Consider the following 17,748-nt stretch of genomic DNA (forward strand, 5'->3'; position numbering starts at 1 on the left):
CTGAATACCAAGTCATTGCACCAAAATAATGAATTCAAATAGAGATATGAGACTTTAAGCCCTAAAGAGACAAAATGACTCTTTAGTGTGTAGGATACGACAGTACTAAACTCAATGTATTAAAAGAGGGGATTGATTAGCCCTATATACAATAAGTAAATGAATGAACAAATGAATGAAAGAGTAAGTAATCACAGAGGCAAACATTTTCTGTGTCCATTCAAGTAACCTGTCTAAAGGAAAGGAGAAGCTTAGCTAAGCTAACTTGAACATTACTGGTTCTTTGGTAAGAATATTTTATGGTGGGTGAGACTTCCTCACACTATACTAGCTGGGAAGAGTCTGGTTCTAAAGGTCTACTAGGTCTCTTTGTCTAGATTCCAAACAACCTTTGAAAACGTTGGCTTCCCAACTGGTAAGTTGCCCACAGTAAGAGAATATGCTGGCTGCATTGACTTAAAATATCTTTTGACAGTTCCATTTGAACCATTCCATTTTTTGGAACAGTTGACAGTTCCATTTCTTATTGCAAATACATATATATAAACTAAAAGATAAATGAATTAATCAGTCCCTCATGATTAATGTTAAGTCTGTCCCTGATAGTCTGATCTTACTGTATCCAAAAAACAAAAGTTCCTGAGCCTAGAGGAATCACTGGGTATGGTTCATCAATATAAATGTATATAAATGACCCCATAAAGAGGCTTATGACAGCCATAAACCATACGGCTTTCTAAATTTAATGAGGACAGTTTCAACTTGTGTGGTAAGGCTTTCTACCTGAAACTGTAATAGGCAAAATGGGTTCTATAAGGAAACAGTTGTACCAATTGAAAGATTCAAATATTTACTCTTAAAAACAAGCAATTATTTAAGAATTTATTATCAGGAACTACAGGTATGCTTATATAGTCACAAAGATATTTATCTCACTGGTAAAAAATCAGGAAGAGTTTAAATGTGGGTGAGATGGTTATGGTACTATAGATTTCATGTCATGAAAATGTTTACCATATATTAAATGATAACAGCAGACTACGATATGAAATAGATTACAACTTTGTAAAATAAATAATAAATTCTTAGAGAATGAAAGGGAAGAATAAAGCCAAATGCTACAGTGTTACCTCCTAGGCAGAAACATGGATGTTATTTTTTGTTGTCTCCAATGAACACAAATTACTCCATCCCTTCCTCTTGCCTCAAGTTAAGAAAGAACAAAGGAGAAAACCCACACTTTACTATTAATAGCCACTATCAGCTTGTCTGCTGTCACATATAGGACAAGAAGTTCAGCTATCAATTTTCTGCTACATGATCCTACTCCAAGGCCACAGGTAACTCTCCAGAGAAGGCTGTCTGGATCAGAGATTATCTTTCCACATGAGAGGGAGACATTCAGTGTCTCTGGACTGACCTTGTAATATAGAAACCAAATCCCATGAATGGTCCTATTTAACCAGACTAGTGAGAGACAATAATGAAAATATGCAGAGAAAAGCAGAGGCAAGAGGTAGAGATAGGGCATGGCTAGATGTCTGATGGATTTTCAGTAGCCTGTTCCAGTCTTCTTGTAAATCCTGTTGACCTTCTGCCCTTAGGTTCTACAAGATAACGCCTTCTTATACCCTTTTAAAACATCTCTCTCCCTTCTATGCTAACGCTGGTTTCAATCACTTCCAGTCAGAATTCTGATACACTTGAGTCCAATGAAGTGGAGAAAAAAACAACCTATAAATGGTTTTCAAACTTGGAAAACCTCAAACTTTCACATGAAAGAAATGCGAATCAAGATTATGGGACACTTGCTCATTATTAGAGAAACGCAAATCAAAACTACAATGAGATATCACCTCACACTGACGGAATGGTTATCCTCAAAACATTTACAAACAAGAAATGCTGGAGAGGGTCTGGAGAGAAGGGAACCCTCTTACACCGTTGGCGGAAATGTAAATTTGTACAGCCACTATGGAAAACAATATGGAGGTTCCTTAAAAAACTAAAAATAGAGCTACTATATGATCTTGCAATCCCACTCCTGGGCATATATCCAGAGAAAAACATGATCTGAAGAATACATCCAACCCAATGCTCATTATATAGTAACTAATTATTAGACAAGATTAGTAGGAAGTATTAGAAGAAATAACAATTAACAACATTGTTAATCGACTATATCCCAATACAAAATATATATCCCAATACAAAATAAAGTTTAAAGTTTGAACAAAAAAAATTATGGAATACAAATTTTCACTTTTCCAGAGTAGCAAAAATTTACAAAAACTATTAAAATACTGTATAAGGAAAGGAGTGAAGAAATGCGGATTTTCATATTTTTGGAAAAGTATAAATTGGAAGTCAATTTTTATATCTTGGCAGTTTTTAAAATGTACCTATTTTATGACTGAGTGATTTCACTTCTAGCAATTTATGCTATAATTTATCAGACATATGTATAAGAGTATTCACTGAGCACTGTTTGCAATGGAAAAAAAATCTAGAAACAACTTAAATGTACCTCATTAAGAGAGGGATTAAATAATTTATGGTATCCATAAATGTGATACTATACAACTCTTAAAAAAGAGTGAATTTGAAATTTTCCATAATGAAGAGTTAAAAAAAAAAAAAAGGAACAAAGACCTATATGTGTTGATATATAAGAAACTCCAAGATACTTTTAGGAGATAAAAATAAGGTATACTACCATCTGTATAAAAAATAGTAAGGACACGTGTACCCAGAGACAGACACACACACACTTCTGTATACAAAGAATATTTTTTAAAGAGTGAAAAAACTGGGAACTCTTTGGGGATGAAAGGGTTTTATATATATATATACTGATATATCAAGGGTCAGGTAGAGGGAGACTTTGACATTATACAGTACTTTAATATAAAAATGCATTCAAAATAACAATGAACTAACATGTATAAAAATGGTAGACCATGAATCCAATATAGCAGATATCACTTAAGAGAAACAGAAACTCAGAACATTGAATTCTAAAATAGTATTTCTTAAAGAAAAACTTAACCTTGGTCTTCTCGTTGATTTATTCAATAAAAACTTGAACCCTTTCCTCATTATGGCAATAGGTTCCTATTTTCATTATATAGTAACTGCTTATTAGACAAGAGTAGTAGGAAGTATTAGAAGAAACAAGTACTTAATTAACCAATTCCAAACTCAAAATGATGAACTTACTAGATCATAGCTATCTCTATGGTTTAATGGAGTATTGCAGATTTTTTCCGTAGATATGAACAGTTTATACTTAAACCACTTGATAGCAAGCATTTATGTCTCTCAAACTATAGTTCCTATTCTATAAAAGTATAGTGCAAATTTTAACTGTATTTTGATTATTCATGAAACTAGCAATAATTTTTATTAAGCATTTTTGTGTCCAACACTAGGCTATGCCTTTTTCACACAGTAGTTCTAATCCTCACAACAGTCCTACAGGGTAGATGGTATTATGCTTATTTTACAGATGAGGAAGCTGACACATAGAGAAATTAAAGTGCTTGGCCCAATGTCACAGAATTAACTAGTTATGCAGAGGTAGGTTGTAGTTCAGGTCTCTCTGATTCTGAAGCCAGTACCCTTAACACATCATGAAGCTTGCACTAGGTGTTTACTAAAAACTTATTATACCTAAGTATAAAAATTTAAAGTTGCATAACATATATTAATAAAAACAACTATTCTTAAGCTTTTTACTTCTGTGATAGGTCTCCACTACTTTTTCTTTACGGACACAGGGTTTACAACTGGCAATACTGATTAGCAAAGCTTTTACTGTCTTATGTTCTATGTCCTCTGTCTAGAAAACTGCCATCACACTCTTTTTTTCGTTAAAAAAAATTTTCACACTCTGTTTTTAATACAGTGTATCTTGGGGTTTTCGCTGTTATTTAAGAGACACGTGGGTATATACAGGTGTCACTGTCCAGTATGGCTTGAGCTCTGGAGAATATCTGGCACACAATAAACACTAAAGAAATATTGGATGCTGTGAGAGTGTAACCTAACTATACAGTGGTGGGTTTGGACTGTCATCGCTCTAATCAAGAGCTAATCTTTATATCACCAATGGTAAAACAACCAGTTATGCTGTCTTTCTCCTAATGTACATACATTACCTAGAATGAATTCTAGCAAAAAAGTATTAACTATTCACCACTGAGCTGAAGCTAACTTTCAGTTTCCAGGAAACAGCTAAATGCAGCTAAGTGATATCACAAGGAAGTGACCAGACTAATACACATCGTGGAGTACTTTTCTGGACAACTTGCCCATGAACAAGTAAGATTCATGAAAAAGAATGAATGCTTTGCAATAAGAGACTTCATGGAAATAAACAGATGCAATGATCCTGTACTAGTCCTGGACTGGATTCAAGTTCATTAAAAAACAGCTTGGAAAAGACTGGGGGAACATGAATATGGACTGGTATTAAATATTATAAAAGAATTATTTTTAACTGTGAGATTTATTTTACCTATGTTATTGTTTTAAAGATGCATCTTCAAATATATATAAATGTATAACTATACATATTACTTAAAAAAAAAACATTGGCTGAATGATGGAATAAATGAATGAATGAATGAAAAAGCCTGGGGTAGAGATATAGTTTTCATAGTCAATAGTAAGCATGTTAATCAAAACCATGAGAATAGATGTGATCATCTAGGAAACTATCAAGGCAAGACAACGAGATGTGAACCAAGAGAATATCAACATTTCAAACAATAGACAAAGAACTATCAAACTGAAAAAGAGTACTGAAGAAGAGGACCATGAGGGAAATTGTACTCCTGAAGCTATCAGAAGAGAGTTTCAAGAAGGATTTAAGCAATTAAAAATGTCAGATCTGAAAGAGAGATCAAGGTGAATAAAGACTGACATGAGGCTAACAAAGAACAAATAGATGACCTGACTGAGAGGAGTTTCAGTAGAGTGACTGGAGAAGTCAGAATGAGCTGTAGTTGAAGAAGTGGAGATGTAACTTCTCTTACAGAGAAGTTTGTAGTTTCTCAGAAAGATGAGAACCTCTACAAAGAATACATATTGTTCAGATAGGGAAATTCCTAGTGATTAGTACTAACATGTAGTAACAGATAAGTGGAAGACAGAATATAAAGGACAAGTGATAGCAGAGTTGTACAATAAAGCATTCTTTTTTAGAGTTCTCACATAATTCATAATATAAAATTTATATAAAATAAATATCTGCTATTATACTAGTCTGAAAATTCAATATAACTACAGCTTGTTTTTTTTCTACTAGTCTCCTAGAGAAAAGTGGTATCATAATCTTATATATACAGATGTGTTTCACTGTATGAAATGGATTGGTTCCCTTAAAAATACGATGTAAAATTGTATTTTTGTAAATTGAATAAGAAAATCAGAAAATTCTCTAATTATAACCTGATTTTAATTACCTTTAGTCTGCACTCTGATTTCATTCTGGTCATATCTTTATAAGTAATTTTAATATAACCATGTTTGACCCCAAACCATTCGGTCTGCCACAGGGGATTCTGTTTGGAAAAAAGTACGACTCTCCCCTTGGAGAGATACAGTTTGTCCAGAAAAGTTCTGGAACAGCCCAAAAGCTGTTCAGTTTTCCTAATTAATACATTTAAGAACTCTGGTCTTTCACATGCTTAAGCTCAGCTGAAGTCATCTTAACAGTCCTAAAAACAACTTTTAAAAAATCAGTATATTTTATAGAATAAAATTTTAGTTTTCTAAAAACTAGTTAAAAGACTTTGTTAAAAGACTAGGAATAAAATATTTTATATTTGTTTCTTATAAAACAATTACTTTTAACTAAAGTCAGCTGACTGAAGAAAAAATGCACTCTAAACCTAATATACAAAGAAATATTACATTAATTTTTGTAATAATAGTTACTCAATGTTGTATGCCATTTGTAAAAAAGTTCAGACTGTCAAGTACTGGAAGTTTTCTTAAAGTGGGTCATACTAACACTACCCTATAGCCATAATTCTTACAGCACTTCCTATGTACCACCTTCTATGCTGAGTACCTTAAGACTATTGCATTTAATAATTTCAACAGCAAAACCTGTGAAATAAGCACTATTTATCATAAATCTCATTTTACTTATGAGGATACAGATCAAATCTTGTTATATCCAAACTCGTGTAGATTTTAAAGACAGGTCATAATATGCTGAATTATAATTAAAAACATGAGATCTCACAACATGCTGAATTTTAATCACATTCCAAAACACTTATAATCAAAATTAATGCTAAAAATATGGTTTAAGAGCTATGCTATAATAGATTTATAGGCAAAGTGAAGATAGTATGGGAAAATAAATACCAGTCTCATAACAATGTGAATGTTTAGCACTATTAAACAATAAAAAAATGGTTAGGATGGCAAATTTTATGTTATGTATTTTATATCACACACATCAAAAAGTCAGGTTTATTAGAAAAATATTTAAGATTCTTTACTATGTCTCACACAGCCGATTTTTGCTTATTCACCGTAAAATGTTTAATACTATTCCTTCCATTCTTAAGGCACAGAGATTATTTTTCTATAGTTTATGAATTAAAATCTACAGGTGTTTTAAATGGGTCTTCCCTGATAGCTCAGTTGGTAAACAATCCTCCTGCAATGCAGGAGACCCCTGTTTGATTCCTGGGTTGGGAAGACCCCCTAGAGAAGGGATAGGCGACCCACTCCAGTATTCTCAGGCTTCCCTTGTGGCCCAGCTGTAAAGAATCCTGCTACAATGCAGGAGACCTGGGTTTGATCCCTGGGTTGGGAAGATCCCCTGGAGGAGGGCATGGCAACTCACTCCTGTATTCTGGCCTGGAGAATTCCATGGGCTGTATAGTACATGGGGTTGCAAAGAGTCAGACACGATTGAGTAACTTTCACTTTCAAATAGAGTTTTAAATATAGTAACTGTGGCAATGAGAAAAGATCTGAAACCTTGATTTTACATCTGAGAATCCCCTCAATGTGTATCAACTTACTTGGTCTCTATATTTCATGTAGTCTGTTAGGAAAAAGGTTAGTCTGTGAATACACAAATTGTTTTTTATAAGTAGAAGCAGTCCAACAAACTCTAACACAGTCTTTAGTTACTTAACATCCAAAGATCTTTTGGGAAAACGTGGAATAAATTTGGTACCCTATAAAGGTTAAGAAAAATTAACCTTTTTAAGACAGGTTAAGAAGATATAGGCTGAAACATGCTAGCTGCAAAGACCCTTTGCAATACTGTCTCATAGCTCAGAACAACAATAACGAAAAGTGCTACTGGTGAATCTAGTCTTCATTGGGAGAAATTCTAATGAGTTATAATCCAAAACAAATCTCAAATTACATAAATCCACAAGTAGATGATACATATAAATGACTACATAGAGATTACACTCAGGAAGCTTTAAAATATTTTAAAAAACAAAAACTTTTGCTAATTATGTTGTAGTTAATATGCATCAGTCTTACCTGCGTGGCCTAGTCCTTGGAGACATCATTTCATTCCCAAGTATGTGGTACCGTCTTGCTTCATGCAACAACTGATAGCACTCAGGAGAATTCTGGATCAACTGGTCCACCTCAACTGTTTGAACAAAGTAGTTGGGATGCAACAGAGGGAGTCTCACATGAGTCAGGAGCTCATGTAACAGTGGTCTTCTCAGATCAACAGCGCGATAGACCCAACGCATGACGGCTTCAAAAACCATCTCCTCCTTGCCAATAACCAGTTCATCACTACAAATATAATCAATCAGTTCATCTTTGTCAAGTTCAAGAAATTCTTCATGCTGGGACACATCCTCAAAAGTCTGTAATGCAAAATTCTTGCATTTTGTAAAGAGTGTTTTGAGGGAATGGGTATCAGCAAAGCGCTGGATTCCTAAGCAATTACAAGGATCAAGTTGCTCCTCCAAGAACTTGGCACATGCATCACGGAGAACACTAATCTGAAAAAGGCTTGATGTTTCAAAGAGATACTGTACATTCTCTGTAGTGATCTTCACTTTTCCAGTATAAACATACTGTAAAAAACATTCCATAGCTTCAGCTAAAATACCATTGATCTCAACCAACATTTCTCGGCTTTCCCTGTGGTCATTACAGAACATAGCTCTGAAGTAGCTACTGCAGGCTGAGAGAACAGCTCTATGGCAAGGAAATTCTTTTCCTTCCACACAAATGATAACATCTGTGAATAAACGACTATCTCGAAATTCATTAAATATCTGGAGGATGTTTTCAGCATGGGATGATCCTGAAGAGAAGTCAAAAAACTCACGGCCTGTCAGAGATTTAGGGTCCATTTCAAAAACTTTACGCTTTGTTGCTGGTGAATCACGCACCCCGAGATCCTCTCTGTTTAGTCTTCGTCCCAATATTAGTACCATTGTTACATCAGTTGACTATATAATTGTTGAGAAATAACTGTTACAGATTTTCTTTATGTGGCTAAAAGTAAAAAAAATTAAAACATTTCAGTATGTAAAAAGTTTTAGTACTCCAATTACATAATTTCATTTTGATGTAAACACTACAATAAAATTACATAATCTATTTCATACAGGGTATAGAGCACTATCTCATATTGATAAAGATTGACAAAAATTTATACAATGAAAACATTAGGGGCAATTTGCAATAGTATTCCTTAAACCCCCTAATTGAAAGGATACTACGTACTTTGTGAATTACTAATATATTACCTTCTGTTTCCCTTTTACAAACTGGGTTTCATCTACTGAAGGTAGAGCTATGTCAGAATGCTGTACGACACAGAACTTGACTACATTCAAATCTTAATATAGATACTTATTATTTTAATATAGTGCTGCTACAGAAAAATTCAGCTATATCTATCAATGGCCTTTAAGAACAGGTATGCTATTTGACCATTAAGTTCCTTTCTAGCAATCTACTGTAAGGAAATAATCAAGATTATATGGGAAGAGTTACCTACAGATGTTCATTGCTGTATTAATAGAAAATACTTCTATCAGTGCATTAGGCATAGAAAAAAGGAGGTACATATATTTAAATGCTAAGTGAGATATGTTCTGTCTTTATTTCCCCCCAAATTCACACTACAATGATATAGTACTGTATTTTTGTATTTTTTTTAATATATGTTATTTATGCCCTGCTCCCTTTCCCTAATAAGAAACAACCTCAAGTCTCCCTCAGAAACGCTATGAATAGATAACTGATGGGTTGAGGCACTGGACTACAGCTATCAATTGGCTTAAATTTTTATTTTTAAGGCGGTTCCTTTTACTCTCTTTTCACTTCTCAGTAAGTTGCCATGTGATCCAAAATGTACTTATAATTGGTTTCTGCCTCCATACATTTTTGTTTTCTCAAAGTTTAAATGAAAATATGTTCAGAATGCAAAACAACATGCCGCAAGTACTAAGAATTTCCCTTTTGGCTAAAACGGACAAGAAAGAAACATAAATGAAAACATGCTCTGCTTTCTGTATCCAATAATTTTACTGCATCCTGTATTTGCTGTTTGGTATCTTATAGTATGTATATCTGATAAGTTTGGGGATAGCATATTGAGTGAGTAGTATTAATAAAAGTCTTAAAATTTTATATGAGTTAAAGGTCTTTTTATGTTACTTTCAGCTTCTTAATTCCCATGGTTATTTTCCTTGATAGATGACTGCCAAGAGGTCTTCCACTGCTTTACCAGAAAACACGAACAGCTATAAAATCACTCGTTATTAAAAGCATTCAACAGCAACAAGACATCTGTCTACTGCTTTGTATGGAAAAGAGACTATCTCATAGATCTGGGCTGTTTCCTTTCAAGCAATTTTTTCCTGGCTTTTTGGGCAGCCTCACTTTCTCTAGACTTTCTGAGAACTTTTCCATGAACTAGTCTACAACACCATAAAATATAAACTCTTTGTATGATGACAGACTAAATGATTTGCACAAGAATGTCTTAGGAATATGAGAAACATTTCAGAGCATCTTTTCGGCTTCCAGGTATAATTCAGTAGATTTTATTTTCCCATTTTACACAAAGTATTTTAACTAGTAAAGACAAGTTTAGTCACATTTCAAAATATAGTATCTAGTACAGGTTTAAGATTTACCATAAGTGAAGTAATATATAAGCAAACTAAACATAAAATTAGACTGAGTTCTTCTAAAAAATTAGCAGATATCAAAGCATTGTTATTCCCATCACTGAAAAGTACCAAATAAGTAGGCATCTCTGGACAAAACAAGAGGAAAATGCTTGTCCCAAAGAAATGTAATGATGGGAAATAATACCTACATAATTTAGTGGATGCAAGGGTGACTGGACTCTCAATGACTGACTGCCAAAGTCACACGATTTGTCTAGAAAAGCTAGTATCCTATCGCTTCTCGGCCTTTTGGCTAAGATCAAGTGTAGTATCTGTTCTTATCAGTTTAATATTTGATACGTCCTCTATCAAAATTTCGAGAAGAGCTAACACCTATCCTACTCAAACTCTTCCAGAAAATTGCAGAGGAAGGTAAACTTCCAAACTCATTCTATGAGGCCACCATCACCCTAATACCAAAACCTGACAAAGATGTCACAAAAAAGAAAACTACAGGCCAATATCACTGATGAACATAGATGCAAAAATCCTCAACAAAATTCTAGCAATCAGAATCCAACAACACATTAAAAAGATCATACACCATGACCAAGTGGGCTTTAGAAAAGCTAGTATCCTTTTCTTTCTCTCCCTCATATTCTTCAGGAGCTTTACTTTTAGAGCTACAGTCTCACTTGAAAGGAAAATTTTTAAGATAGATTCTTCTGGTTAAGGGTATTCTAGAGTTTACTTCCAACTGTAGAACTTATGAAATGTTGTAGACCTAGTTTCAAATTGTTAGGTAGATTTAAAAACTACCATTTAACCATTTAACATGGTTTTGGCCTATGTTCCAGAAAAATGAATGGAGATAACTTATTTTAGTGTCCCTAGGACTGGAGAAACTGCAGAAGGAAGACTGAGATCTGTAAGGGTTAGAAAGGAGTGTGTCGATAGTTTATTTGGTAACAGAAATGATGTGATGCTGTCTTCCTATATGATCTTGTTCCCTGCTACTCAGGTAGTCCAAGTGACCTCTGGTTAAAGGAAAATGATTTATATTTTCTAATAACAATGCTAAGAGTTTATAAATATTATAATACCTTTTCAGCATTTGCTTGATCAAAGCCCCAGTTTTTCCACACCTAAAATAAATGGAGAACAGCAATATATGTCAGATAAAAGTCAGATAGTAATTACTTCATGTATAATTGGCATTATTTACTAATACACTGAAAAAAGGTTTTAATAGATTTCAATTTGTGACTAGAAGTTAACTTCTGCATAAAAAACCAATCCTGAATAACAATTCCTTAAAGCGAATTAAAAATTTTACTCTATACCTAAAATAATTTCCTTATTTATCCAATTCCTTTCTTGACAATTTTATCCTGCAGTAAGGTTTCTTGAATGAAAGATGAGTAAACAATGGTGGAGTTGAAATGATGAAACATTCCTATGGTAACTCTGCATTGGATATTTGAAGAATGTCTGATAATAATGTTTTACTTGTATCTGCAGTCATTAAATAATTCTGAGTTGGTCTATCAGTATTACTCAAGGCAAACAGTTCAGTCATTATATTTTATGTAACTATGAAATCAGTTAAGAAAATCTCAAGTGTTTTGGGAAATTCAGGAAAAAAAATTTCAATTTTTAATTGTTATCTAGATTATCCATACAGAATCATTATGCTTATCAAATAATTATCTTGTATCTTTTAGTATATAAATGTGTATTTCTTGTTTCTTTGATCTTATGGACTCTAGTACCTGTAGAAATCAACCAATTCAGCACAACTCTGTGTGCATATACTGAAAAGAAAGAGAGAAATGCTTCTGAGAAAATACTGGAACCTTGAACTGTGCACAGAATACCAATGGTATTTAAATACAAGTACTTCTGGTTTCTGGCCTAGATATTTATAAATAGAACTCATAAATTCTTAACAAGATTAGGCAAATTCAAATGTTGATCTCAAAAACCAAGATACAAACTACTGATTTCTGTATGTATAAAAAAACACACATCTCTATACCTGGATTAAGCTTTGATTGTGAGGTGAATGTTACCTTGTTTCCTTATTTGCAGAAGTCAGTCTAACTTGCGTGTACTTTGATAAAGAATATGTCAACTTGGTCAAAATAGGGGTTTGTTAAGCCTTAGCTAAATAAGTATTTTTTCCCAAGAAGACAATAAAATCCTGAGCCTACTCAAGTCAATTCAAGAAACAATTCTAGAGAGCCTACCCCTCTGTCTGGCACTGGGGTGGTGAATATCAGATTCAGATACAATTTTAGATGCTGTGGAGTAGGCTAAGATTAGAATCTAACAAGAACTCAAAGATTGATACTAAAATAGATTTAAATTCTCAGTGTTTCTCTTGCAGAAAACAAATTGTTTCTGCTAGAGTGCAAACTGGAATAGATACTCTCATGCCTAATCTAGTCTAGAATTATACCTTAAGGAGCAGAAGGGCAAGGCAATTGACCTGGGCATTTTCTGGAGGGATTTTAGGTAATACTTACCAACTTAATAGTTAAGGGCAAGGGGACAGAGGAGGTCAGTGTACAAAGTCCAAAGGAGATATATAGTATCAGAACTGATCTTAGAATGTAGCTGTACTGCAATCAAGCTTATTTTTCCTTTAGAATGCGGAACCCTATACAAAGAATGAAGTTACCATCAGCCTTAAAATAGTATAGATTAGTGAGGGGCTTACAAAGATTAATAAATTCCAGATGGCAAAGGAAACCAACAGTTTTGACTAACATGTTCCAACAACCTGTGGTAATGAACTGCCACTAGCTACATGCTATGCTCCACACTACTCCCATTTTCTCAAACTGAACTCTAAGTGAAGAATAACACATCAAGACAGTAAAAAGACTAATGAATAATAAAAGGTTTATCGTTAAAGATATACAGTAGCTCAACAGAAGGAAAGCCAGAAAATGCTGTAACATATAAATTCATTATTTAAAAATAACTAGAAAACCATATTTAACACTGAACTATCTGAAACCAAGCAATTTTTTCACCCCATTTTCTAAAACGCTGATTTATTTGAACCATTCCATTTAACGGCCACTTTAAATTTATACTCTTAAACTTTCAACTTAAAACTTTACTCTTGGAGTAGCGGTTCCCGAAACAAATTTTACAAATGCAATATTTAAAGTCCAGTCTTCAAGGTGTTATTTTCAACATTTCTATTTTTCTTATGAAACCACCAATAAACATATTTACACACCATACAATACCAGAAACCAACAAAAGCTTACATTTATTTGTCTAGAATGATACCAAGTTATTATCCCTAGTTTACATGAACCTCAAATAGTCAATACATTACTTTGATTAATGAGAGAAAGAGAAATAAAAGGTATCCAATGATGAAAAATTTAGGAGTGCTTAAACAGTGTGTTAGACTAAACAATTATGGTTCTATAACTGAAAAAAGAATACTGTTTTCTCTCAAATCATAGAACAAAAAAACTGAACTTCTCCATTCACCGTTTTTCTCCCTTGTTTTAAAACTTTTGGCTATTAATATTCCCAAACCACCAAAGGAAGAAAAAAAATTGTTGATCATTAGACATCATACCTGGTATAAAGCTATCCTACCAAACCTACTTGTCATATAAGTTTAAATGTCTTTCGTTTTATCTTGCTAGAAACATGCTTCCTTTAGGTATTTAATGCATTGTTTTATTTTAAAATCTTAAGACCTATAGATATATAACATAGTTATGTTTTCTTTTAGCCAAAGTGTTTTTGGTTCTATTAGAATTATTTAAATCTGCAAGGACACCATCCGGTACTCTGTCACTCAAACAAGTTTGAGATCCAATCTTTTACTACATGGATGCTCTATGTACAAAAGCACTTTTATGTCAGTGATTTTTATCTACCTTGATTTTATCTACCTACACAAATGATTTGCAGAAGTATGTTTTAGAAAGCACTGAGTAAAGAGCAAAGCCTAATGACTTTTAGACATCAACTTAATAGACTTTAAGATGTGCCAAATGCTAAAAAATGGTAGCCCTTAGGTGATAAATTTAGGCAGAGTGATAAACCCTTTACTTTAAAAAAATCTAGCTTTGCTAGTGTTCTTAACAGGAGAAAGAATAAAGGTTTCAAATTGTCAACAACTGTCAAGTGGCCATATACTTACTCTGTTTCAGTCAAAACAGAAATAGAATCATATAAAATATATATGCTTATATATTTCATATACTTATGAGAATATACTAGAATATTTTATTTATTACATTTTTAAAAAAGGATGTCCCAAATTCCTAGGTAAGAAAAAAGTATATACAAAAATAACTGCAGTCCCTCATTTAATAAATAGTATTTTTTGTTTTTCACAGGCTTGACCTTTGGGTTTTAAGTAAATGGCAGAAAAAACAAGGAAGCTAAAACAATGTTTTTTGAAAAGGCATTACATAGTTTTAGCAACTTGGACAAAGGCCAATAAAGTTTAAATTAAAGCTGATAGTAAGCTCCAGCTCAGAATATTATTTCTTCTTCCTGTTTAGAGACTAAGTCACAGGCTTTGTCTGGAGAAGAAGGCTTATGAGTGGTGGTTTTATTTTTTATACAGGTTAGAGGTTTGCATCTTGTACTTATTTAGAAATGTTAAATGCCTTCAATGCACAAGCGATGAGGCAGTTCAGGATCACAGAGGCTGCTCCTTTTGGTGTAGTCATTCCAACTTGAATTTTAAAAATAAATTAAGAATGCATAACCAAGGAGAACTATTCAAATGCAATTCTTTCTTCACCCAAGGAGCTCAATCTACTTTCCACAGAAATGTACTTTCTTGGGTGAATTCCTACAGATTTATAGGAAAAAAAAAAACCTGATAAAACCCTAGTATCCTATTAAATCAGATTAGGAAAACCGCATCTTCAACACACTGTGGCTAAAACAATTGTTTTTGTAGATTTTATAACTGTCATCATATAAGAGTGAGCTATGATGTTTGTTTCCGCAAACAACTCATCTAAACACGGATACAGAATTCACTTTCTGGAGGGGGTGGAGGGAGGATATCATCAAGCTATCTTTTTTTCAAATTTTAAACTCTCTATTTTGTATTGAGGTATAGACGATAGACAAAAAGTTGTGGTAGTTTCAGGTGAACAGAGAAAGGACTCAGCCATACAAAGCTATCTTTTTAAAAAAACAGAATTCTAATTTCACATTTTAGGTGACAGGAGGCAGATTTTTAATCTATTTCCCGTACTTAACAAAAACCAGCCTCGCTAGTGGGCCTAAACGGTCTTAGCTGCAAATACTAGACACGATTTTTAAAAAGCTATTCAAGAGAGCAAATGATTAATCATTAAACTCCACTAAAATTAACTGAAGAAGAGTCAATCTGCCTTAGGGGTTGACTGTGAGGCACTTTAAAACGTGGGGTTAGGGTGCTGTGAAAGTCGTTCAGCCGTGCTGGACTCTTTGAGACCCCATGGACTGTAGCCTGCCAGGCCTCAGGCCTGAATACTGGAATGGGCAGCCGGTCCCTTCTCCAGGGGATCTTCCCAACCCAAGAATCGAATCCAGGTCTCCCGCGTTGCAGGCGGATTCCTTACGGTCTGAGCCACCAGGGAAGCGCCATTTACACCTAGTTTGCAGAACAGGGAAACACTAATTCGCCTGAGGGCTCTTTCCACCATCTGGGCGGACTAGGGGACCGAGTTAAAGGTTAATTATCCGGTCCTCCGCGGGCCCCAGAACTGCCTACAAGCTCAGACAGAAGCCGGGTAGGCCACCCAACTACGGCGGGGCAGCTGGTGCTCGCGCCAGTAGGCTCGGGCGCGGAAGCGCGCGTCGCCGGCGGCTCCGCTCGGGCCTCAGCTGCCAAAGAAGCAAGCGCGCGCTCCCGCGTGTCCTCCAGATCACCTTCAGCGGGGCGGGGAATAACGGCCTGGGCACGTCCACCCAGCGACAAGACACCCGCCAATAAACACACGGAAGCCGCCCCATAGTCCCGCCCTCAAGCACCCGCAGGGCCCCAATCCTCGCGGCCTTAACAGTCTGCCCCGAGAGTCCAGAGCCTGGGGGCGGGGCCGTTACGAACTAAATTAAGAAACCAAAGCCTGGAGTGGTGGGAAGGAGGCGAGGTTAGGCGGGGACTCCCGTCAGCGGCTCCTCCACTCCCCCGCCTGCCTCTGCTCCCGCCGGGCTGTCGTTCCAGGGCCCGGATCCCGGCGCGGGCCTCGCGGCAAGCAGTGGTAAACAAAGGCTCCCGGGCCGTGGGGGCGGGGGTAACGGTCAGGTGACGGCGCCGAGCACGTTTCGCAACCGCTTTAATAGGACTTCTCTGGCCCCCAGCCCTGGGACCCACCTTGACCCCGTCAGTCCTCCCAGTCTGGAACAAACTGTCGCCCCCACCAAACGCGAAGTCTTGATTTCAGAATCTGCATTCTCAGCGCTTCCTTCGGTTAAAGAAGAGCAGCGCTCCGTTCGAAGCCCATCCTCAACATGCGAGACCCCTCTCCCCTGGTCCTGTCCGCCAGCTGCTCCTAGTCCCGCAGGCGGAGGGGTGACTGACCCGCACCTGCTACCCCCCGCCCCAGAGGCCATGCCCCTCCCAACCCGCCCCCGGCGGGCGCGCCAGCAGCGTCGCGGTTCCGGGGCGGTAATGCCAGCCTTTCAGTGCCCTTCCTTTCAGAATGTCGTTACGGAACCGGGGCTGACGACCCCCAGGAGATTCCCAGAGAGCACCCCACCCCCGCCCTCGCCCCAGAGAAGGGCCCTGTAGTCCCAGCCGCGATCTCTCCTCAGACCCTCCTTCTCTGGCTTCGAGAGGCCGGCGGCCGTTGGCTTCCCTCTTGCAGACACCCCCGTAGGCATGACCTGGGCCGTCCCTCCGCCCCCGGCTCTGGCCGGTTCCTCGCCTTTCGGTCAGTCCCGGATCTGTCATCCCCGGGTACCTCTCGGCGAAGGCTGGAAGAGGCCAGCAGCAGTGGCCAACAGCGGCGGCCCCCGCGGTCCCTTAGCAGCCGGCGGCGCAGCACCCTCTCCAAAGCCGGCGTCTCCTGGAGCCACCAGCCCTTCCACAGCTCACAACAAAGGAAACATGTGACCGCCCAGGCCAAAACACTGAGCGTCACGCACCTCTGGCCAATCCGAGGGGGCGCCCCCGTCCCGGGGCACCCTGGGAGTTGTAGTCCCCGTTCCGGGGTGGCCGCTCGGCTTCTAGGATTTCCTACTATAGTTCGGGTGTCGGGTACGAGGCTTAACAAGATCCGATCCGAGGGCTGCTGATTCAGAAACAGTTTTAGGTAGATATAGGTTAAGGAAATACATACGTCTTAGGAGACTTGTGGGAAACTCAGTCAGGTGTTTATTGCCGCGTCCCAAGGCAAAAGCTCATAACCAAGAATGTTCAGAACCCTAAATTTTGAGGGACTAGGCTCAGAGATCTTTTCATTTGACCCTTTGGTATACAATCGGGAAATATGAGGACCTGAGAAGTGAAAGGGACTAGAACCCCCGTAGCCAGACATAGCAGGGAAACCAGATTTCTCTTTAAATCTGTTACTGGCCCCTGTGTCATCCTGGGAGGTTGTTGTTTAGTCTTTAAGTTATGTTT

At 36.8% G+C, this 17,748-nt stretch overlaps 1 protein-coding gene and 1 pseudogene across 7 annotated transcripts in view; one reads left to right on the forward strand and one right to left on the reverse strand.

Moving 5' to 3' along the window:
• KLHL24 (kelch like family member 24) overlaps nucleotides 1-17,266 on the reverse strand; it is a 34,239-nt gene extending 16,973 nt beyond the window's left edge. Inside the window, exons 1-4 of one of the 7 annotated variants that reach the window (XM_069559031.1) lie at nucleotides 17,087-17,264; nucleotides 12,665-12,798; nucleotides 11,240-11,281; nucleotides 7,528-8,508 (exon numbers count right to left, since the gene is read on the reverse strand). In XM_069559031.1, the coding sequence (XP_069415132.1) occupies nucleotides 7,528-8,447 (920 nt within the window). In that variant the 5' untranslated portion in view covers nucleotides 8,448-8,508; nucleotides 11,240-11,281; nucleotides 12,665-12,798; nucleotides 17,087-17,264. Of the gene's footprint in view, nucleotides 1-7,527; nucleotides 8,509-11,239; nucleotides 11,282-12,664; nucleotides 12,799-16,497; nucleotides 16,589-17,009 lie in introns of all 7 variants that reach the window. The other 6 variants (XM_069559041.1, XM_069559063.1, XM_069559052.1 and 3 more) reach the window with 6 other exon arrangements.
• Nucleotides 10,430-10,610, forward strand: LOC138431066 (U2 spliceosomal RNA; annotated as a pseudogene).
• Nucleotides 17,267-17,748: the final 482 nt, after the last annotated feature.

Source organism: Ovis canadensis, chromosome 1 (genome assembly GCF_042477335.2).
Source record: "Ovis canadensis isolate MfBH-ARS-UI-01 breed Bighorn chromosome 1, ARS-UI_OviCan_v2, whole genome shotgun sequence".
In the NCBI taxonomy this organism is placed as follows: Eukaryota; Metazoa; Chordata; class Mammalia; order Artiodactyla; family Bovidae; genus Ovis; species Ovis canadensis.